This window comes from Saccostrea echinata, unplaced genomic scaffold (genome assembly GCF_033153115.1).
Source record: "Saccostrea echinata isolate AGI-Se365-2 ecotype Australia unplaced genomic scaffold, CSIRO_AGI_Sech_v1 ptg000002l, whole genome shotgun sequence".
Taxonomy (NCBI): domain Eukaryota; kingdom Metazoa; phylum Mollusca; class Bivalvia; order Ostreida; family Ostreidae; genus Saccostrea; species Saccostrea echinata.
Genome location: NW_026889751.1, coordinates 11,925,001 through 11,949,201, shown reverse-complemented (window position 1 = coordinate 11,949,201; position 24,201 = coordinate 11,925,001). Strand labels below are relative to the sequence as shown.

Here is a 24,201-nt window from a genome sequence, read left to right as displayed (position 1 = left end):
ATACTAGTTTATATTAATGTTTTAGATAAAAGAGTTTGGGCATGACAAGTGAAGTTCTAACTCATCAATCAAAATTTTATAAGACACATATCACATGCATAAACTGGAATTTGTAAACAAGGATAAATACATAAAGCATAAGACACATCAATGAACTTTTAATCCATGAATACATTTACTTTCTAAGGGTTGGGTAATGCATAAATCCATTTCTCTCCATGATTTAAATGAGGTTGGCTATTTGTCAAACAGAAAAGTGAAGTCATAAAGTTGACCAAAGGATATGTTGTAGTAAGCAAAAGTTGAGGTAGCATAGCCCTGAGGTATGGATGCAGGACTCGTGAAGTCAAATAAACACAAAGCGCCAGAATTTGTCAACAGATAAAGAATGGATGCAATTAACCAGTTGGCTGAAGGCAACCATAAACTGTGGATTTACTTATTAGGAAATAATGTGTGAAGCAAAAGGGTCGGTGGTTTTCTTGTGTGATAAGGTGACACCTTTCTAACTTACTGGTCTTCTATTTCTGAACTTTTTTCTTCTTCTATTGAGATTTTGAATTGTTCATACATGAAGGAGCCTTTTTAACGGATTAAAGAAAAAATATAATAATCATTGATGAGTTATGACTGATTGGAAGATATATTGGGTTTAACAGTGTCAATACAAACAGATCAGGATATATTATAAACGTGCCAATTAAGTTTCAATTTAAAAAAAAAATGTCGTGGATTTTAATCCAATCATCCAATGAATAAAATAATTGAGTTACCTAGTGCAAACATTCATCTTGTGTGCACATGCTACATATCTGTTCATAATGTGCAGAAAATGCTTTTGCTTCAGGATTTTACGCAAAAGAAGTAAATCTAGTTTGTACAAAAATCAGTTGATGCTGTGACAGAAATAAATCAAACTTGGATAATTCAAGAATGGCAAGTAATATAGAGTTGTGTTCTGATGAAGGAGGTCAAGAAATGGAAGAACACAGAGAGGACTGCTTCATAATTGACCTTTCAACAGGTCAAAGGTTGAATGAGGGTATAACAGAGATTGAGGATAAAATGTATAAAAGTGATTCTGAGAAGGATGAAAAAGAAAATGATTCAAGAGAGGCTTTACAAACTTTCAAAAGAAAAGATTCATCAGAAAATATTGTCATAGAGATCAGACCTACTGCCCAAACCCCCTCCCCACCCCCTGAAGGATTGAGGAGGTCTGGCTCCATGGAGAATGTGTCTGCTAAAGATTACTTAGTAGTAAGAGCTAATCGGAAACTGAAAATCAAACAGAAAAATCTGGAATTACAAAATGACACTTCTTATGATATAGATAATAAATTCAAGTTCCCAACTGAATCAGCAACTTCTGGTACAGAAATCCCATCGGAATCAGGTTCAGGGACTATTTCACAAAGTCAAGACAGTTGTTCAGAAAATGAAAAAGTAGTTTCTCAAGAACTGAAAGAAAGTGCATGTTTTCAAAATGAAATAACTAGTCAAGTGAAAAATCAAGATGAACTGATTGAACAACAGCAGAAAAGTGTTGAAAAAGATCAAATGGAAAAGGAATACACACAGGTAGAAAAGCTTGCTGAAGTTGTGGGTAGTGAAATGGAATGTTCTCCCAATTTCCAAGAAATTGAAGACAATGGAAATGAAAAAGCACAAGGCACTAGAACAGATATGGAGCTCAGTACAGATAATATACCTGAAAACCAATCGGATTTCACAGAGAAACTTGAAACAGATGATGTTAACAACCTAATAGAAACAAACAATGCCCAAATAAAGGAAAAAATTCATCCTTATCCAAGTATGATAACATCTGTATCTGGTGATGAAAAGGGCTCTAGTCCATTTTTCCTGTCAGATGAAGAGGAGGGAGACAATATTCAAGTTGCCACATTTTGTATGCAGAGTTTTGATGATGATATTGATGAACTTCTCAAAGATATACCAGAGGAACAGAGTGAAGAAGAAATATCTAAGCCTGGGAACAACCACAAAGAAAAAAATGACAATAAAATGGAATGTTCCTCCAATTTCCAGAAAAATCAGCCTTCTGCCTTAAATGACACTTTTTTGCAACAAGATGACTCTATGCTTAAAAATCTACATGAAAATGGAACATTTGAAAGTCCCCAGAGTAATGTTGCTGGAGAAGATTCTTGCAAGCCAAAAAATTCTTCATTTGAAAATGAGGAAATAACAAATATTTCTACAGAGCAGAGTTTATCACAGCTTGTAAATGAAACAACTTGTGAAGATCAATATGCAGCTTCTTCTACGGAAGCTTCAAGTGAGAAAACAATTTTATTTGAAGATAACAAAGTTAATGAATTGTCAAATACATCAACATTAGAACCAAAAGAGAGTGATCTGAAAAATGATGAGAATCCCAAGACATACTCTTCAGAAAACAAGGGATCAGTATGTGACGGATATGGCACTGCATGTGTGTTTAAGACAATTTTACCAAGTGAATCAATTTGTAGCAATCTATCACATGAAGTTTGGGACAAAACAATAGCCCCCGATACCAAATCTACAGACAATGTTAGTAATACAAGCTCACAGATCAGTATGCTTGCAAGTAACTCAGACTTAACAAATACAAAGAGTGATTCTGTTCAAGTGTACAACTTTGATACCAATTCACAAAAGCAGGAATTTGATATAGAAGGAGCATCAAACCTATTTAATTCTACAGAAAATCAAAAAGCAAATGATTCAGAGACTGAGTGTTTCAATGCAGGTCTGCAAACAGATCAACTTCAAGATGCACATCTCAATACTGATGCTTCAAGTAAAGATCCTCAAGACACCCCTGTGATTAAAAACATAAATACTGAAAGCTCAAACTCCACCCTTCAGCATACAAGCTCAACTGAAATTTTCAAGTCAGACATTTCATCAAAAAAGTGTTCACATGAAGATCTAGAAAGCACTAGCTCAAGTGAAGAACAAGTGAAAAATGCTTCAGATAATACAACCTCCTCAATGGAACAATTGCCACTAACTGAATCAAATCAAACCATGTCACCTAAAGAGAAAAATACACTTTCTGAAAGTAACTTGATTAAGAACATTACCCCTGAAATGAAAAGCAACTGCCTTGCATCTCAAAGTAAGTCAACACCTAAAAACAACATAACTAGCATCTTAGTTCAAACTTCATCATCTGAAAACGAATGTCCTGATAGAGACTTATCTAAAGCAATATTAACACCTGATTGTGACTTAACTAAAACCAAGTCAACACCCGATAGTGACTTAACTAAGACCATGTTAACACCCGATAGTGACTTAACTAAAACCACGTCAACACCCGATAGTGACTTAACTAAAACCATGTCAACACCCGATAGTGACTTAACTAAAACCATGTCAACATCAGAAAACAATATCAATTGTTTTGGAAATGATTCAGATGTAAAGAATGTATGTGTGATTGTGTTAAAGTCTGAAAAAGATGTAGAAATAATAGCTCCATCATCTGACTGTAGTGAGTGTAATGCAAAAGAAACTCTATCCTCTGACTTTTCAAATGAGGTGCCAGATAAATGGGAATCTTTCAGTACGTCAACAAAATCTTCCAAAGAGGCTGATTCCTCAGAGTCAGATGAAGAGGGGAGATTTGAAATTGCTCCAGTAGATCTCACTTCTTGCATCCTTTCAGAATCAGACCCTGAATCTCTGAATGAAAAACAACCAGAGAATGAAGGCAACAGCAATTTTGATGTTCTAAAGCATGAGCTTCTGAAGAATATAAAACTAAAATCATGTACCAAAACAGACTCTGTGACAACAGATGGTGACTTTGAAGTGGAAGAAATCATGAGAAATGAAGTCATTAATGATTCGGAACTGTTCCAACCAATAGCTTCGGTAGCTGCAGAGATTTGTAATGAATTTACAGATGACTCTAAAGAGGCTGTTTTTCTGGATGAAGCACCTGCTGAAGACAGAGATCAGACACTGGGTAGATGGTCTGACAGCTATCTGAGTGGATGTACTAGTGGAGAATCTGTGTATGAGGATGCCACAGATTCATCTGGAGAAGACTACACTACATGGGACACATTCCAGTGCTCTCTGACTTTGCAGGAATCCTTTACAGAGGCAGAGAAAAAGGAAGTTCCTCCTGTCAAAATTGTTGAGGTTCCATTTGAGGAAATTCAAGATGATGAGGGAGAAATTGATGAAAGCAAGCAATACAAGACTGTTATCAATCTTGATTCACTACAAGAGAAAACACAAGTTCAAAATGAGACAAAAGAGGATGAAGAGCCCATCAATTGTGAAAACAAATGTGTAATTGTTATCGACAAGAAACCAAATGAAAGGGAAAGTTTAAATTCTGTTCAGCCTGTTGCTGTTAAAATTGGAAAGACAAGTACACTTGTTGAAAGAGGCAATCTTAAAGAGAAGAGACTGGAAGAAACAGCTTCATGTATGATGGTAGTGCCTTGGAGAAAGAGAACCCAAACATGTCCATGCATTTTGAAAAAGAAACGCCTTCAGGTCATGGCTAAAAAGTATGTCAAAGGTCATGGCCAGGCCAGTCTTGTTAATCAACGCAAAAAATTATACGATATAATTCATAGTCTTAACAAAAAAGAGACTATCAGTTTACCTAATGCCTCAGACTTTGACAATGACATGATATGGAGGTTACTGAAGACATTAATCAGTCCTAAAGAAAACCTATTCTCTGAAAATGAGGCAGAAAAATCTGCCAGTCCCTCTTCCAATACAGAGAAGGAAGATCTGGTTAAAGTCTTCACCTATTTACATCCCTCCTCAAACAAGACCAAATTTGAATTCATTCCTTTGAAAACTCCTAGGAAGAAAACACTGCCTTTCAGTGTGAAGGAATTGTTTAACAAGGAAGTCACCAAGGCCAGGAAGAAGAAAGAAGTCAGCAGAGGGCTTATTTTCTTAAAGATGGTCACCGGGAAAAATATGTTTATCAAGGAAAAGGGTTCCCCAAAGAACAAAATGTCAAAAAACAAAGACAGCAAAGACACAGGTATGTGCTGTTGACATCAAAAGTCTACTCCTAATCCTGCTGTGATTTTATCCCTTCATACCCTTAAAAATAATGCCGAGTACATATTGAAAGGAGAAGAAATAATTTTATTGCATATGTTCATACATTAAACAGGAGAGAAAACTTCATTTAGATGATGATAGGGACTGCACTATTTTTAAGTGAAATATCTCTTTTTTGCTTGTCAACGATTACTACAAAATTACACAAGATAGGTCATCACCAGCTTGGCGCAGTGGTTAGAGCGTTTGCTCTTGAGTAAGTAGATGATCCTTACGTTGCGGGTTTGAATCCCACTGTGGGACGTGGAGACTGGTCTTTTGGATGAGACCGTATAAACCGAGGTTTTGGATGAGACTATATAAACCAAGGTCCTGTATTGCAGTAGGTGCTGGCACAAAAAAGATCCCTTACTGCTCAAAGGCCATAAATGCAGAGTACAGGTCTAATTTTGCAGCCCTCCGCAGGCAAGTGGTATTGTCTCAATATGAGTGAAAAATTCTCAAAGGGAAGTTGAACAAACAAACAAACTTGAGAAATGTCAAGTATGCCTTTTAAATACATATCTGATTCTTATTCATAGCATATCAAAATATCCAGAAGAAATTTAGGACAGTCCACTCTTTATTCTCTTCCTCTTTTTTACTTAGCTAAAATCTGAATTTTTGAAAGAGAAAAAAAAGATTTCAACAAAATATATATTTATAATTTTAAAGTTTTAAATCTTTTCTTTCATGATCTTATATAGCTTCTATTCTGGTGCTAACAAGGCTGACTAAAAAATAATTTTGTGGAAGTATACCAACAGCTATAGAGAAGCAGCTTTATTTGTCACATTATTTGTGCACCTCCTTAGCCAGGGGGTTATAGACCACCTGGTCATTACACAACATTCTTGGCTGCCGTTCATGAAACAGCTCATTGGCTTATAACTCTCTAGTCGAAATTATATTTAGCTTTATAAAGATCATTAATGATATAATTTTATTACCTCATAATCTTACAGATCAAACATATATTCTTTTAGCATGTTCAGCATATTTTGTTTTCTATAAGTTTCAACAAATCAATTCTTATCAAAAAGATCAAAATCATGAAGTAGGGTAATTGGTTCCCCTTTAAACCTTAATATTTACCCATGTCGTGTAATTAAGTTGACAAGATCTATGTTGTATGTAAAGTCCTTGTGAGTTATGTACTCTTTGACATGCCCATGGGATAATCAGTATGGAATGATTAAAGAGGTTTGCAAATAGCCCACTGCAATGTATATACTATATCTACTAAAACTCACATGGGGAAACACTGTGCCAACTAAGTATATATAACATGACCTTAATATTTCTCTCTCTGAATATACGAGATTAATTCATATCTTTTAATGAATTTCATTTCTGTATTTTTTTTAAAATTCTTTAACCTTGCTCTCTTTAAACATAAGACTCTCTCTTCTAATAATTAATAATGCTTCCCAAAAGAGAACAAGGGAATGTTAAGTTGCAGAAAAAAGTGGTCAAGTCAGAGAAAATCAATTCCATTTATAGCTGCATTCTGTTCAGACGTTGGCAGAAATCAATAAACTGGATGCAATAGCACGAGAAGGATTAATAAGTTATTACTTCGAGATCACAGCTGTAGCTCCTTATAACACAAATGTGTCAGTGTGGAACTATTAATGAAGATTTTAGATTTTTTTCGGTGAAATAAGTGGATGTCATGGTGTCCTCAAGTATTCTTAGATTGTCCAACACAAAACTAAAGGACCAAGGTAGGGGAATTAATCTAGACGACATAATGATATGTTCAGACATTACGTAATCCATAATCGGCAGAATTTTAATGAAGGCAAATCTAAAGAACTTTGTTTTGAAGAATTTTTTTTATGTTCTTCTGATCATTATAAAAATTCTGTGATCAAAATACTCAAATAGAAGTGCAGAGTCAATATTCTAAGACCTGAATGGGATAAATTTGCATGTGTGTGAATGAGGTTAAAATAACACACATTAAATTTATAATTACATTTTTACTGGTATATATGAATACAGATGATTCACAATAGATTTTTGCTGCTGTTCACAAGTTCATAATGAATCCTGTAGCTGGTTTCTTTTATAGCTATACTAACAACTATATTATTTGTATATGTTTTTGTTTTTCTAATATTATTTTGCATGATAATTATTATGTGTTATATTTAAGGAGAGAAACTAGTTTGTTGTTAGTAAACTTGTTTCCAATCCTTATAGTGATTGTCAATAATATATGTTCAAAACAATGATTCACACAGGAAATCTTTGATATACAGAGAACAATATACCTATATACAATGATGTTGACAAATATTGTATACCTGCAAGAAAAATATGTACATTGTAGTTTAATATAAGGCATATAAATGATGTTTAATTATCTTAGACAGTAATTAAAATCAAATGTTGCAAAGATGATGCATGATTAATTAGCGATTAAGACACTGTCGAGACAAAACATCAACATCTACATTCCCAAGCATAATTTTTATGCATATAGCCAAGCCATTATTGATTTCAATTGTTTGTTCAATGATAACAGTATTAACAAAATGTTACACAGTTATTATCTTATGACTCATGGAAAAAACAGTTTATTATATTTTAGGGCAATTCTTCATGGTTCCAGAAACATGGTCTATGCATGCATTTCAGAATCTCATCCCCTTGTGATCTGCAGTTAGTCATAAATTAAATTAAAATAAACTGACAATTAAACAATGTCCATACTTCTGCATCCTAAGGTTTCATTAACTTGATATTTTCAGATGCCACCATCAAGAGTCCAAAAATGTTCAAAATGTCTTCCACTCAACTGGTTCTGCCCAAGTTGAATTTGATTGGTCGATCGCCCTGCCCAAGATCCTCTGCCCCATCACCCAAAGAGCTCCTAGAATCCAGTCTACTCAGCAAAAAGTCCCAAGAGGTAATCATTTACCCTTTTTGAAAATAAAATTTTCTTAAAAAATGAATTTTTAAAAAAGGTCTTTTGAACAAAAAACATGAACCTCTTCCAAAAAATTTGAAGTGTATCAACTAGTAGAAATTGTTTTAACATTTTAATCCACTTAACTTAACGTTTAAACATCTCATAATCACATGGCTTTCTTTCTTAGATTGAGGAAATGAGCCATGATGCATCCCCTACCCTCAACAATATGCTGTCTGTGGCTTTGGAGATGCTCCACACTTCACGACTCGATGATGCTGAAAATCAGCTCCTGCGGTTATACCAAAGAATGCAGGAAAAACCGGAGGACAACACCAGAATCCTGGTGCAGTGTTTGTCCAACCTGTCGGATATCTGTGTAAGACGCAGTCGCATGTGTCGATCTAATCAGATGGAATGGCAGTGGTTAGTGATGCATGCAATTGCTCTGTTACAATATACTGTGGAAATCTGTGACTCAGAAATAGAGGCAACCACAGACAATCAGGATGTGGAATGGTTCCAGGAGTACCGCCAAAACATAGTGACAAAATGTAAGCCTCTTGAGGACAGCTTTAATCGAGCTCTGTACAACTGCCTGAAACATGAGGGCAGAAAATTCATGGATCCTTTTCGATCATTTTCTTTGCCAAACACTCCTACAATGCCAAACAGACTTGGGTTATTCCCACTTGCTTCTAGTCACCAATTTTACATTAATCCTGGACTCAATTACAAGTACTCTTCCACACTCAATAGAGAGAAAAAGGAAACTGTAGATGATATTAGTGTAGGATTAGACTGGTTGTCCAAGTTTTACCGATACTGCAATGATCGTCTGCAGACTAAAAATCTGGGAGACATTTATAACAAACTTTTCAAGAAAAGATCACGTGTTGACAGTCTGCGACATGAAGATGACACAGAAAGTGTTGTGTCTGATTCAGCTGGATCGCTGGACTGGGACCATAGTGATCTTCAAGGAATTGATGAACTGGAATCAGAAGAACCCGAGGAGTCCCCAGTCACTGAGCAAACTTTCGCTTTAGCTGTTGCTGAGTGTGATATGGAACATAATGGGTGGGATTTTTTCTTAAATGAGAGAAAAAATTGCAAATTTACAAGTGTAGTGCAAGTGGCATCTCAAAATCAAAATGAAACTGAAAAACTTGAAAATAGGGCAATATCAAAAACGAAAGAAAATGAAAACGAAGTGAAAGAGAAGGAAATTATTTCACCTTTACATGAGCATAGCATTAAACATACTCTAGCAAAATCCTATGCCAGACTAGCTGAGAAAATGCTTTCAGAGGGGGATTTGGACAAAGCAGAAGTTCTCTTTGAACAAGTCTTGAACATAATTGAAGAGATTCATGATGGAACAGCAGGAATGTTGAGGTTTGGTGCAAAAATCAGTAAATTTCTAGGAACAATCAAATCAAAACAAGGAAAAACAGCAGAAGGACTTGAATATCTAAACACAGCACTGAAAACCTACAGAGACCTTCAAGATAATGCTTCCAACTACGAGATTGCAGTTGCTTTACTAGAACTAGGAAATGGGTATAGTGTGGGCAAAAGCAATGATGATGGTGTGTTTGAGGATGCTATTGCAGCTATCTGTGAGTTCTTTGAAAAAGATCTCTCAGATGAAAATATGAGTTCTAGCTCAAGTTCTGGGAAGTCTGACACAGTGAACTCGAGGACTGCAGAGGAGGAGGAGAATATTGAGGAAGCCATTCACTGTTACCGGGAAGCTCTGTCACTCCTAGATGCATATGGAAGTGAAAACCAAATGGATATTGTGGCCAAATCTACCATGAGGTTAGGAGACTGCTACTTTATGCAGAAGGATTATGACAGAGCATTAGAATGTTATGAAAAATCACTTTCTCTTTTTCATTCTTCAAGCACGCTCGGACGTGAATCTATGATAGAGCATGCTCATGTTACCTGTATGGTGGGTGTTTGTTCATTCATGTTGCACATGTATCCTAGAGCAGTATCTACCTTTGAACTAGCACTGCACCTCATTAAATATGCCTATGGGTTGACAAGTACTTTTATACATGCACTCCTTCTTTCGATGATGGGAATTACATATTATAAAATGAAAAACTATCACAAATGTGTAACCATGTGTTATCAGGGCTTTGAGATCTTCTGCAGCATTTATGGAGAAAAACTCCCCACTCTACCAAAAAGGAAATTCTGGTTGGTGTGTCAAATACTGTATGTGATGGGGAATTCCTACAACATCCTGAATTTACATCAGAAGGCTGTGAAATATCTGACTGTGGCAAGAACATTGATGATGGCTTGCAAGATGAGAGAAAGAAGACAGTTCATGCGAGTTCTTCAAGTGTTGGGAGACTGTTACTTTGCACAGTATGACTATAAAACAGCTTTACAGTTCTATAATGAGGCACTGGAGTATGGAGACTGTGAAAGTCAGGTCTCGTTTGATGAAGTGTTTGATCCAAATGCCATTGGTGACAACATGACCATGCACAATCAGCTTGTGAGCAAGTCTGCGGAGGCTCACATCAGCATGCAGCAGTATCAGAATGCAGTCCACTATCTAGAACAAGCACATGACATGCAAGAAGACATGGGGAATGATATTAAGGAAGATCTTATACATACTCTGACACAACTGGGACAAATGCACTCCAGTGCTGGCGATGTTGAGCAAGCTATTGACTCTTTCAATGAAAGCCTAGAGGTATATAGAGAAATTCATGATGGAAAACTGGGTAAAGAAATGTGTTCAACTTTGGGTAACCTGGCCACAATGTGTTATGTAAAAGCTTGTCTCTGTGAGGAGATTGACAGTGAACTAGAAATGATCCTCACAACAGAGCAGCATTTCCAGGATGCCATGGCATTAGATCTCAATCCCAGTGTCTGTGTGAAGTATGCTAACTTCCTGTACAGTCAAGCAAACTATGATGATGCCATCATGTACCTGGAAGATGCTCTGAAGATTGAAGGGGTGGAAGATGCTCCTGATATAACATATGGGGGTCTGGAAAAGGTGACCCTCCCTGACTGTCTACAGGATGAGGTGGACTCCCAGGAAGAAGTGGTTCTGTCCCCTACAGTCCTTGCACGCTACCTTCTCATCCTATCCCATAAAGCAATGCACCAGTCTGAATCAGCCATGCAGGCCCTTACTGACCTTCAGGCAGATGTCCTTGACCGAGATATTCCCATTTTCTACTCTGTCCTTGGTTATGCTATGATGGAGATGTCCCTGTTTGAGGAAGCCATGTGGTGTTTCTCTTGTGCGGTAGACATTGAGAGTGATTACAGACTTGCACTAGACAACTACAGTTTGTGTTTATGTATTTATCTTTACAAAACATTTATTAAAGGAATTGAAGCTATTTGTCAACATGCTGGATTACCATGCTACTACAATATGTAGTTCATTCAGTTATCTCTAAATTGTACAGAATTCATCCATGATCAACAGTCAAGGCAAAGAGAGTCTTCCAATTTTACAATGTTATTTATAACTCAAACAGAAATAATCAGTATTGTTTCTAAATGAACCACTGTAGCAACTAAGAAAAGTATTTAAGAGTAACCATAGTAACAATTAAGGAATGTATTAGAGAATACCATAAACCCACTGTTCAATTCAGAATGCTGTTATATATTTTGGTATTATTTCTTGACAACTATTTTTATTTGAATAAATTATGTTGTCTGCTGTGTACTGTATACAGGGAAATTTTTGCCCCCACTTTATTTTTGCCCAGTTCACCCTCTTTGTCAGTTGAGTGATTCAAATTAGAGTGAATTCAACAGAGACAGTTTCTCTCTAAAGTATCACAACTGTGTCTGGGCGAATTTAAAATGGGGCTAATTCTTTTGCATGTGTGATCAGTCAAAAATAACACTGGGCAAAAATAACACTACTGTATATAGTATGTACTCAAATGAAGCTGCCAAGTAATTCTCATGTTTATGTAAATTTAAACTAGTGCAAATGACTTTCAAGCTTTTTATATGCATTAGTATTATTAATGCTTTTTAGACAGGGTCATTATATCTTTAAATGTATATCCTTTACTCTGTGATATGAACTCAGCATTTCTTGGACATATATTTGTTGAAAAAATATAGAAGCTTTAATCATGTTAATGTGCACAGTTGTTTTTTTTTCAACTGTTTTGTTTTTGTTTTCTCCTTTATTACTCGTGTGTAACAAATAAGTAAGTGCTAAGAGCTTTTGTATATGGAGACAATGTAAGTTCTGTAACATTTTATAATGTCATTGATTTAAGACACCCAGAAAAACTAGTCTATAGTAGATGGAAAATGTTATATGAATACATGGTATATGAACTTTTTGGTATTTCAAACTTTAAATTGTCATATAATTTTGTGAAAAATGACCTTTTTAGAGTAAAATAAATAGAAAAAAAAAAGTAAAAGCTCTGCTAGGATCAGACTCCTTATCTACAGCGTACAAAGTCAAAGCTTATAATCAGTAAGCTACCTGGATACATAATATAGTAGAACGCGGTAATTTATTTCAAATTAACGGTTTATTTTGCCATTGTGATAATGTTTTTCTTCTTTTAACTATCCTCTCCTTTGCAGGAAAAACAGAAAATAAATCTAATCTAAAAGGTATAATAAAATGAGATATGATTTTTAGCCATCCTGTTGCTACAAATTGAAGAAAATCTTTTCGAGAAAAAAAAAGTGTCATTTTAGAATTTTTATTCTGAATTTTAGTATACCTTTATATACATGAAACATTTTACACACTGTTTTCATATCTATAAAAAAGCTATTAAAATGTTATAAAATGTATATGTACATTTCTTTCTTATCTCTATGCAATCAATCTTGAAATGAAACTATTAAAATACCGGTATTAAAAAAAAATCATGCCATTTTACAAGGAAAATGTTTGAAATGTTGTTACTACATGTACAATAAAACTGTTGTTATCCACCACTATGTAGTTTTATTTTTTATATAATGAAAGAAAGATATAATCTTACAAATAAATCTTTAAAGCTCTTATGATTTACTAAATCCTCTTCTGAAGATAAAAAAAAAATATCTACAGATTATTCTGAAACAATAAGAAATATTATTTCTTCAGGATTTAGTCTCCATACCCACAATTCCATGGTTTTTTGACCAAATTCAACAGTTCCAGTTTATCGAATCACTCCACTGAATTCTCCAGACCCTTTCAAGAATAATTATCAGGCTTGTTCACCAATCTCTTAAAACACAAACTTGTTCAGTACATGCACCATTTATCTCTTACCATGAGGCTTCATTTCACCTCTCCTTTCTAGTTCTAGGTGACATTACCTTCTTCTAAGTCTGTGAAACTCCTCTAGATCTTTTTTTTATGATGGCTGTTCACTTTCTGAACACTTCACAGCCGTTTTGTCCAGGAATAAATTCTTCCAAAACTCCAGTTATTTTAGGAATATCATCAATATGGCATATCTCTTCTAAACCTAAAAATATTGTAATAAAAATATATATATTTTGCTTCGGATAAAAAAGTGATGGTCACATGGCTCAATTGACTATGTCATAGGCTTTGTAAATATACAGACACAAAATATTGAAAATTATCTATACATGTGTAAATCTACAAATATTGTTGTACTTCAACATCTACTAGCAATTAAAAATATTTTTCAAGTATTTACACTTATGTCAGTATTTTTAAACGAATGAAAAAGATTGATCCACTTCCTTGTTTCTCTATGCTGCAGTGATGTCAAACATCTATCTATTAGTAAGCAATATCTAGTACATGTACAAGTTCAGCACAGTAAAACACGCTTATAGTCAACATGCTAAATGAATTGATGCTTACAGCCAAGTGGTTTTTATTCCCTTTGGCTTTAAAAAATATATTGTGAACTTTACGGACATAATGAATTTTAAAACATAATGAATCAAAATTGTTCATTCCTGGCACTTCATCATAAGCGTGTTTTACTATATAAAATTCCTAATGCAGGTCATAGTCAGAGCATAGTGTGGTATATAATGAAACAGAGAACACAATTATGCATTTTATACACAAAGTGAATATTTTTGAGTGGTTAAAAGCAGAGATGTCATATTAAGCAAGTCTGACTGTAGTTTTCATGTGATGTGATGTCAGTTGTTTTTCCCATACTCGGAAAATGTACACTTTTTTATGATGCTGATGTCTTATTAAATAATTTCCTGTTCAAAAAGTAGGTTAGCTTCATCTTTCCACAGTAACTACAGTTGACATCAGTTCCCTTGTAAATTTGAAAATATTAAATGGCATATTTTTTCTAACTTTGAATTTCTTTATATGTACCGTATAAGCAGAAATTTTAGCAAGGATTTAATTTTGGCATTTTTAGTGAGGGTATCGAGATCACTGAAATTAAATATCCCTAACAATTTATTCTGCATTAGATAGTAACCGTTATCTTTCTATGCACCATAAAATTGCTAAAATTAAATACTGATTTTTTAGGACAAATCGCTAAATTTGCATCTCGCTAAAAAATTCCACTTAGTTATACAGTATATCTTTCTTTGTAATTACCTGTCTCTTTCTTACGGATATCTACTGCTTCTTTCTTTTCTGTGATCTTTTCTCTGGTCAGTTCAATATGGTCATTATTTTCTGTGGTCAGTTTTCTGGTTTTAACCTTGCCTGATGCACTTATATCCTCATTTTCAGTTTGAGCTAGCTTTCCCCTACTACAAGTTTGTCTTCCTGTCCTGCTCTAAAAATAAATTTGTGTAAACCATAGACATGCTTCAGGTCTATGTGTAAACTTAGTAACTTAATATAATTACATAAAATCTCCATTTCTAAAGTCTTAACATTATAAATCTTTATAAGATAGTGATTTTAGATTATTTGGAATATTTACTATTAATTTTTGTGATTAATTAGGAAAAATAATTATGATTAATTTCAAGTAAATGCATAAAAAACATAAAGGTCAATCCAAAAACAAAATTAGAAAACTTTGGAGTAAATGTAGATTACAGTAATAAGATTTCGTTAAGTTTTCAGTATTGCTGAATGAATAAAGCATGTTCTATTGATCTTGTTTATCAAAATAAACATAGCAATATGTTCCAATCCTGTTGCACATTTAATTTGTACATCTCAAAGTTATCTTTAAAATTGAAATTCCTTAATGTTGGGAAAGTTTTCAATCTAAACATTAGATAAGAACTAATTCATTATGTTTATCCATAACAAACTAAAACATGTACATTGTATGCATATAATTGTCACAAATGTGGTAGTTTGTGATGCACGACTTCCTATTAGCTGGGCTAGTGTGTTAAGGCATTTTGCTAGATTGGTAGAGTATTAATGGAATAGCATGCCAGAAGTCCCAGGTTCAAACCAGCAGAAGCACACACTACTGTAAAATCACATATTTTTGTGGGGTAAAATGTTCGTGGTTTGAGGGAAAATATGGTTTCATGAAGATTTGATTTTATGGATGAAGAATTGTTGCGTAGTCATGTACATGTATATGGCATTTTACACTTCCTGGTGGACATGAAATTGTGGGTCCCTTCAAACCTTGAAAACAATGAAAATCAAACCCCCATGAAATTTTGTGATTTCACAGAACATGTATTACATATCTCTGTTACACATTTAACACACAAATAAGGATTAACATGTCCTAATTACCGTAATTTTGGGGGTATAGGTCGATGGGGTATATAGGTCGAAAGGCTCATTTTCAGCCGTAATTTTTAAAAAATCCTTAGATAGGACGAATCCGGAAGATAAGACGAAGCTTTGTTTATCGATTTGCTAGAGATTCTTACGTATATACTACGTATCAGAACATGTAAACCTCTTTAATTTAACCCGTGATATTAACGTATTGAGAAAATAAACTGGTATTTTTATGAGTACAGCATTTTAATAGTGTTTTATACAAACATAGTTAAAATTTCCTTGAATTGTGATATAACGTATTTTCTCCAACTTGCCTATTCAATGCCGTCGTAGTTTGACTCTGTCCTTAAACACATAAATACGGTAGTATACAACAGCTATTATTAGGGAAATACCCGAAATCAACCAATAACCATTTCAATTTTAGAACATCTTGGACACATTCTTTTATTCCGACGTTGTTTACCGGGGTACAATATTAACTTCGATGACCGCCATTTTTATATTTCTTGTCCAGGGATTTGCTAAAACACGCAAATGATTATTACCAGTACATGTAACAGTGAGCAATTGAAATTAGTTATATTAACATGCTATAATTTTGCTTGAGATATTGCTGAAAAAATAAATTTAATTGAGAGTACATTCGCAATTTAACAGTCATTATGAATTTCACAGTTTTGTTTGTTCAATGATGTATAGCACTAATACCCCTGTAACGGCACGTGGATCTTTTAATCATGCCCCGCAGGTGTTTTAACCAACACAGGTGTTAACACCTTTGTGTACACAGTGTATATCCCTTTATCTGTCAGACAATTAAAATTCTATTAGAAGCCAATCTTTGTATAATTCAGTGTACCCCTTGGGATATAAAACAAAATAGTTATTACTAGCGGTATATTTGGTAAATAATTTTAGGAATTTACTGGCAACAATTTATTTCACGTATTTTACATTTAAATAAATATCACAAGACAATGAAAAAATATTTAGGTATACTATTTCAATTAATTGTTACAAATAAATGGAAAAAAAAAGATTACAACTGCGATTGTGAAAACGCTTCCGTATTTTAAACTTTGATACGATTGCGGTTTTATTTTTAGTAAGCGATTGCGACTTCCAACTTCACAAGATGGACACAGCATGTTGTAAATATACGTTGAGACATTATTTACTAGATGATATAATGTTTTTTTGTACATCGACGGATATTTAATGGAACTTATTTTGTAAGAAATCAATGGAAGATATTTAATTTTTTTATTGCTTAGTACTTTTTTCTCGGTAAATAATTTTAAAAAGTTACGAAAATGGCACAGATTTGTTTTGAAATTGACGTAAATTTCACTAATTTGGGGGGCATTTTTCATAAACTTGAGCCTTAGAAAGGTCGATTCGTTAAATTGGGCGACCCCAACGGTTCTGAGAAAAAAAGTATCGACCTATACCCCAAAACTTACGGTAGTACTGACACTGACATGTGATGTTTACCTGTGCAATTCTCGTTTTTGAGAGTAAAAATGGAGGATTTTACATAATAGGACTTGTAAGTTTAATACTTTTGAAAATCTACAGTATAGCTGGTTGATTTATCATGTTTGTAAGGGGAAAAAATGGAACCAATGCCCCGTTTTACAAAGGACTTTAAACCAAGACCAAAACATAATTTTCAGAATAATATTTTTCTTACCACTAGTTAAAGTGGTATTAATCTTTTTAAAAAGAAATTAGATAGATAATTTTATGCAAGTAATTTTTTACAGAATAACAAATTCAGAAAGATTTTACCATTGACAAAAGTTTTGTCTTAAGTTCCTTTGTAAAATGTGGACTAGGTTCTTACTTTCACAGATCAAAGGTTGAGCTATCAAAAGTCACTTGAATCCACATTTTATTCAAGGAATAATTTGTGATCCTTAATGGAATTTTAAAATGATGTCAGGGAAAGAACTTGGGTGATCCAAGCTAAATTGTATTTATTACCTCTTGTTCATTTTCCTTCAAGGTAGAATTACTGTCCCATTTGTAAACCTCTTTTTCTCTTGTTGCTAAAAAGTAGGAAAAAAAAGATCTCCAAGAAAGGTCTAATTTTACATTATTAGATGTTAAAGTATTGATGACAGAGAGAACCAAACAAAATGTGTTTGTGAAACACTGATGTTTCTGAATGGCACCTGATGATCAAGGTTAAAGTTTTTCAAGTGTAGGTCAAACTCCAAGGTCAAGGTCAATTGCTGGTAGCAAAAGAAAGGTCTTGTCACAAGAAATACAAAGCCCTAGTGCCAACTGTTCAAAAGTTACGGCCAAGATTAAAGTTTGGAAGTTTTCAGAGTCTAAGGTTTTGCCACAAGAAGTACATGTGAAGTATGAAAGCCCTGGCACCAACCATTAAAAAGTTATGGCCAAGGTTAAAGTTTTCCAAAAGTATGTCAAACTCTGAGATCAAGGTCAAAGAGTAAAAAAAAAATTTGGTACCCAAACAAAGGTCTTGTCACAAAGAATAAACATGTGAAATATGAAAGCCCTAGCACCAACATTTCAGAAGTTATGGCCAAAGATTTTTTATTTCAAAAAGTAGGTCAAACACCAAAGTCAAGGTTAATACATGTAATATGTCAAATATGTTGGTACCCAAAAAAAAAAATGTGTCAAACAGAATAAACAGTGAAATATGAAAGCAGTAGCCTCAACAATTCAAAAGTTTTGAGCAATGTTAAAAGTTTTTACGGGTAAACAGACAATGGGATAAACAGCTAGACAGATGGATAGACCAAAGACTACATGTATATACCCCTAAATCTTCATTTACGGGGGCATACATAAAAACTGCATGCTGATTTAAAATGCAACCTGCAATTGTAACTCTATCTCTCGCTTGAATATGTGAGAATGTGTTTTGTTACTACAGCTTATGAGAGACAAGTACAAGCCTACCTTTGTACACCTCCTCTGGAGGAAGCTTATAGTCCATAAGGACAGTCTTGGAACCTCTGGAAACACTGTCAATTATAAACAATGGGTGTAGGACAGCCAAGTGTTCACTTAAGTATGCCTCACTTCTGAAGATTCTGGATTTAGAAAAAAAAAAAACCATAACCTGGGTATAAAATTATCAATCATCACTTCTGCTTGTAAATTGTTTTATTATTACATACACATGACTGAGTGTACAAGAAATTTCTCATTCTCAGAGCATGAAAAAAACATTTTATTTTCCAAGGCTAACAACTGTTGCTATCGTACTTACTGGAGTGTGTCTGGTGCATTAAAATCTTGACTGAAAACAAACATAGCTGAATCCAATGGAGCTCCTTGCCCACCATTTCTTTCTGTGAAAAAAAATATATACATGTATTGCAATAAAGTGAACAAACAAGGATATACAGATATTTTTTCCTTTACCTATGACTAATAAAATGCAGGCATTTAACTCTTAACTGTGTTTGTGGCACCTTGAATGTAACATCACCACAACTGCTTAACATCCCCTCCTTCCCCTCACCTCCCATCAAAAGGTGACAAAAGTTAACTTTGAAGATACAGTTAAACTGGGCAAAATCAGATAAAATACAATTTGTTTAATGACCTCAGTGTCAATTGACCATGGTGGGATTCAAACTGATGATTACTGTTGCCAGTCTGATTCCTATACAAAAAAATTTGGTCAGCAACTTACCAGAAATACACATTCAACAGGGCAAACAATTGACCTTGAAACTATGACCTTTGTGTACCTTTAGGTTAATGACAATTATTATTCCTTTAATTACTCGGGCAGAGCAATGGAATCTTTGAACCCAGAAATTACAGTTACCAAGACTAACGTGAACAAGTTTTGTCAAACGGTGTTAAAACCCATATATTGTACCCCTGGACTGTTGATTCCACAGACTCCACTATTGATTCAAAAGATAATACTTGTTTTTTTGGTTTAATTGGTAACGGGTGGATTAGCCCTGATTACATGTTCGCTCTGAGTGGTTTTGCCCCGATTATAACTGTAACCTGATTGTATGTTGTTTTACATCCCATTCCAGAATTTTTCACTCATATAGAGACGTCAACAGATACCGGTGAAGGCAGGCTTCAAAGAAGATGGGTGAACATGACGAGCGAAAAGCCTACAGTGTGACAAACATGAAAGTGAACAATTAAATCTCAATTATATTAAAATTTTCCTTGATATTTCACTTAACATTAAAATATACTTTATGTAAAATCTCTACAATTTGCAAAAATCCCTCAAAGATTGAAATTATTTGCCTATGAAATATTATACACACACTAAAGAGGGCAAAAAGAGTCATTTTCTCATATATAACACTACCCGGTATTTTTCGATATGAGTGGGTCTTCACTCCATTTTTTTTAAAGTTAACCTTCAAAGTTTGCATGAAAATATACATTTTTTGGTTACCAAAAATATGGAGCAAAGACCCACTTTATCTTAAAAATATACTTTTTTGACACAACATTCGCATCTTTTCGAGAAATACTTGAAGTCCATTAAGTCAAGGGTCACATCACAAACATGATTTAAATGTCACCCTTCATCAGGACTTGTGTAGTCTAGTGGTTAGTGTGCTAGTCTCGAAAGAAAATGATACTCAGGATTTTTATTGCTTTGGGTCTGAACCCCATGAATACCAAATTATTTTTTTAATAAATGAATAAATTTTGCAGAGAAAATTTTCCTCAGACAAGTTTTGTTTATCATAATTTCATAAATTTCAATAATGAGAACTTTACATACTAAACGCACAAATTGAACATGATTTTTATGTATTTGAAGCTGTAGGCTTTCTGCACTCCATGTTCGCCCATCTCCTTTAGACCTTTACTCTGCACTCAGGGCCATTGAGCAGTGAGGGTTCTTAATCCTGCCAACACCTACTGTGACACAGGGCCTCAGTTTTTAAGGTCTCATCCATAGGACCCGCAACTTTCACTTCAAAGTGCTGAGTGTCTGGCAAAGAGACAGTTGCTACCTATTTTTTATCGACTTAAGTCAGTCTAAGCCGTGATTCGAACACGCCACCTTCTGATCATGGAGCGAGCGCTCTACCAACTGACCTACCGTGACGGTCTACCTGTAATTAATCATTAATTACCTGTATCCTGTAATTAATGTTAAATTTTTTGCACAGTGTGGGATTTGGCAGTTTGCTATGACAAATCGCTGACGTTCTATGTTAACTTTGTGGTTTTTCGTGTTTGCTATGGAAAAGGTTTTTATGTATCCAAAGCGATCTACACAGTACACCGATTATGTTTTTAATGAAGTAAATCTTCTTTGTTCAAAATTTCACAAAAGGATGGAGATTGTTGGAATAAAATTAATGTGATTTAACTAAACTTATTTATATTTTACATATATAAACATAGATGAAGTTGTTAATGTCCTGTGTTCATGATTTTTGAAAGAAAAGTTCGCATCATCTGCCCTTAAAATCGGAAATAATTATTTGGTATTGATCGGCAACTTAATATTGAATTAAATTAAAGTGTTCAATAATTATGTTAATCTAAACACCCACTGATCAAATGATTTTGCTTAAATAAACATCAAGTACACAGCATGTTTAAAGAAAACCATGCAGGGCAAATCCACTCAGGGCAAACAGGGAAATGTGGAGAAACCACTTGATGCGAACAGGTAATTAGGTGAAACCATCCGGATTCGTTTAATTCACATGCTGTTTGGAAATGGATGGCATGTTCAAATTCATCTAATTCTATGCAAGAGTTTTTGTTTCTATAAAATTTTTACTCTTGATGTAAAATCTATATTATCTATATGAATTATAATAATTAAACATACTTATTTTCCTGCAATTAGGCTACTGATTTACTATATATTATAAGGTATTGTGCCCATTGCTGTATGCAGTGTTAATGGAAAGGTTCTTAATGCACTATTCAATAACCATTAAATGTTATCTATAGATAGATAGATAATTTCATTTTTCCAATTTTGGGCCCAGAAGGCATACAAGCTTTTTACAATGAAAAGATAGAAAGTTCTGAATGAAAGGTTACATACACACAGATAAACACACACACACATATACATGCATATATATAATATAATACATAAAAGTAACTTTCTATATCTCTGATTCAACTTACTCCAAATGTTCTTAAATTTCTGTGAAACACTGGAAGAAAACCATGCAGTATCTTCTTGAAAAATTTTCTTTCTGCTCATTTTGAAAGGAATCAACTAGAAAATATATTTATCAAATATTAATGTACATTGAAACTTCATAATTATCTTTAAAATAGAAAGACAGATGAAAAGAACAGAAATCATTTATCCTCTCTTCTTACATCGCACAAGATAACAAATCACTTTTTTCTATAACATAGTATTATTTTATGCTATGAATATGATTACCTTTTCACTGAAAATAGACAAACCTTTCTGTTTTGGGGGACCATTAATGGGTGTGCAGAACTTTCAAGTTATTTGTAAGCAATTTCAATTCTAGACAATTGTTTGATGATGAAATAAAACAATTAAATTCATGAAACATAATTTTCTACAAAACAGAACTAACCGATTTGAATCTAGCCCTTCTTGCAGTACTAAGCTGCTTTTGTGCACCTTGTGTAGAATTTTGGTAAGACTAATTGAAGAAAGCACAATATCACGTTGCATATTTAATGATAACGAGGAATTCAGGTATTATTTTTTGAAAAGGGTGATAAAATTATATTTTAAATAATATGATGAAGTATTTTAACCAAATTTACCTAAATACATTTATAAAATATTGTGCCGAGTATCTCAATTCAAGAACGACCTATCTAATATTTTTGGGGGGATACAAAAGATGGAAAAACGCAGACTGGACTGTGTAGGTCTACCCCCAGGCTGGAAGCGTGAAGAAGTAGTCAGAAAATCAGGATTGTCTGCGGGGAAGACTGATGTTTATTATATAAGGTACGTAAAAATTGTTTGATTTGTCTTTAGAATAAATAAATAACGCTTTTGTGTCCGTCACACAGAGAAAATTAGCATATTTTTGTTTTTATGTGTTTTTTCACCTTTGTCTCGTCCAGTATGGCCGACGGGACACACCTGACACCTCTAATGGTCTTATTTTTGGAAAGCTAGGAATGATAGGTATAAGAAGCATATCGTCACTTTGTGAAAAATGCTAAAATATAAATAAATAAATGCAAGGGCAATAACTTTCACTTTCAATTGGATTATTTATTGAAAGCAACAATACAATAAAGATACGAATGTATATAAATACAAATATTCATCAGAAAAAGAAAAAAAAGTGAATTGGATACATAAAAGACATGTACAGGCCACACTTGTTTAATTCAGTCCCTTTTTGTTCATTTCTTATTAGCATAGGCACTCCCCAGCTTAAATTGTTAAAAAATATATATCTACAATACTGATTATAGTATAGTAGATATATATTTTTTAATAATTAAGCTGGGGAGTGCCTATGCTTATTAGATCTAACACCCTTAGGGTTTCAAATCTACTGTAATAAATAATGGAATGTCATTCCCGCCCACCCCAACAATGAGACACCTGCAAAATAAGAAAATTGTTATTTCCCCCCAAAAAAATTTGTATGAACATTATACCATTTTGAATCTCAATGAGTACTTGGCAAACATGTTTCAATGAACATGGTAAAGTAGAATGATCCAGAATCAGAAAAAAGTATCTTGAAAGTCAAGATGTTTAATCATATTTCTCATTTATTATTTTCAGTCCAGATGGTAAGAAGATAAGAAGCAAACCCCAGCTGGCTCGACAGCTAGGTGAACAGTTTGATCTTAGTGCTTTTGACTTCCGCAGTGGTCGAATTAACCATAGTCAACTGAGAAAAAGTAAGCGCCCACAAGGACCATATGACTTCACCAGAGGTTTGTCTGTATCTCTGAACTCCAGGGTGTCTGGCTGCATAATAATATATATCATTATAACATTTTTATTTTCATTATTAATGTATTCTGATAATTTAGACTTCTAATATGTGTTGAAATGCTTAGTATGATTTAGTCATTCAATGTATATAGCATTTTTTATGATCAAAAGGTTATTAATAAGCTTATGCCATTTAGTTGCTAAAAAGACCAGTGAACTCTGTATAAAAATATTAAATGCTTTCTTTTAAGTAGACAAGTAGTTGCACAACACTTGTACAATATTGAATACTATTGGTATAATTATTCTAAATCATTAAAAAGCATTCACCATTGATAAATATAATCTTGCTTGGTAAATTCTAAAGAATCTGAAGTTTTGATCTGTAGAATCCCCTGGTAACGATTTTGTTACAATTTCAATATTTATTTATTTCTAATAGCAAATTGATCCTTATTTTCAGGAATGAGACACGACGGTACTTTAGTATTGCCTATAAGGCAGACAGCATCCATATTTAAGCAGCCAGTCACTGTCATACATCGAGAAGAGAGCAAGACAAAATCAGAATTAAAACATGGACCA

General features: G+C 33.9%; 3 protein-coding genes across 4 annotated transcripts in view; 2 read left to right on the top strand and 1 right to left on the bottom strand.

Moving 5' to 3' along the window:
* The first annotated feature begins 933 nt into the window (after window positions 1–933).
* Window positions 934–12,986, top strand: LOC133178039 (uncharacterized). Its single transcript, XM_061312811.1, has 4 exons — window positions 934–4,380; window positions 4,435–5,035; window positions 7,857–8,014; window positions 8,205–12,986. Exons 1-4 carry the CDS (start codon window positions 934–936, stop codon window positions 11,445–11,447), a joined length of 7,449 nt encoding a protein of 2,482 aa, XP_061168795.1. The 3' UTR covers window positions 11,448–12,986.
* On the bottom strand, window positions 12,784–22,329 carry LOC133172743 (telomere repeats-binding bouquet formation protein 2-like). The gene is made up of 7 exons (XM_061307680.1): window positions 22,277–22,329; window positions 21,846–21,939; window positions 18,964–19,045; window positions 18,651–18,784; window positions 17,700–17,764; window positions 14,598–14,781; window positions 12,784–13,515 (listed from the first exon to the last, which is right to left on the bottom strand). The coding sequence occupies exons 2-7, from the start codon at window positions 21,922–21,924 to the stop codon at window positions 13,415–13,417; spliced, it is 645 nt and encodes a 214-aa protein (XP_061163664.1). The 5' UTR covers window positions 21,925–21,939; window positions 22,277–22,329; the 3' UTR covers window positions 12,784–13,414.
* Window positions 22,330–22,538: 209 nt separating this feature from the next.
* Window positions 22,539–24,201, top strand: part of LOC133172720 (methyl-CpG-binding domain protein 2-like) — a 7,006-nt gene continuing 5,343 nt past the window's right edge. Inside the window, exons 1-3 of one of the 2 annotated variants that reach the window (XM_061307679.1) lie at window positions 22,539–22,662; window positions 23,461–23,579; window positions 24,080–24,201. The exon at window positions 24,080–24,201 is cut by the window's right edge and continues 18 nt beyond it. In XM_061307679.1, coding sequence (XP_061163663.1) covers window positions 22,553–22,662; window positions 23,461–23,579; window positions 24,080–24,201 — 351 coding nt within the window. In that variant the 5' untranslated portion in view covers window positions 22,539–22,552. Of the gene's footprint in view, window positions 22,663–23,460; window positions 23,616–24,079 lie in introns of both variants that reach the window. The other variant, XM_061307676.1, reaches the window with a different exon arrangement.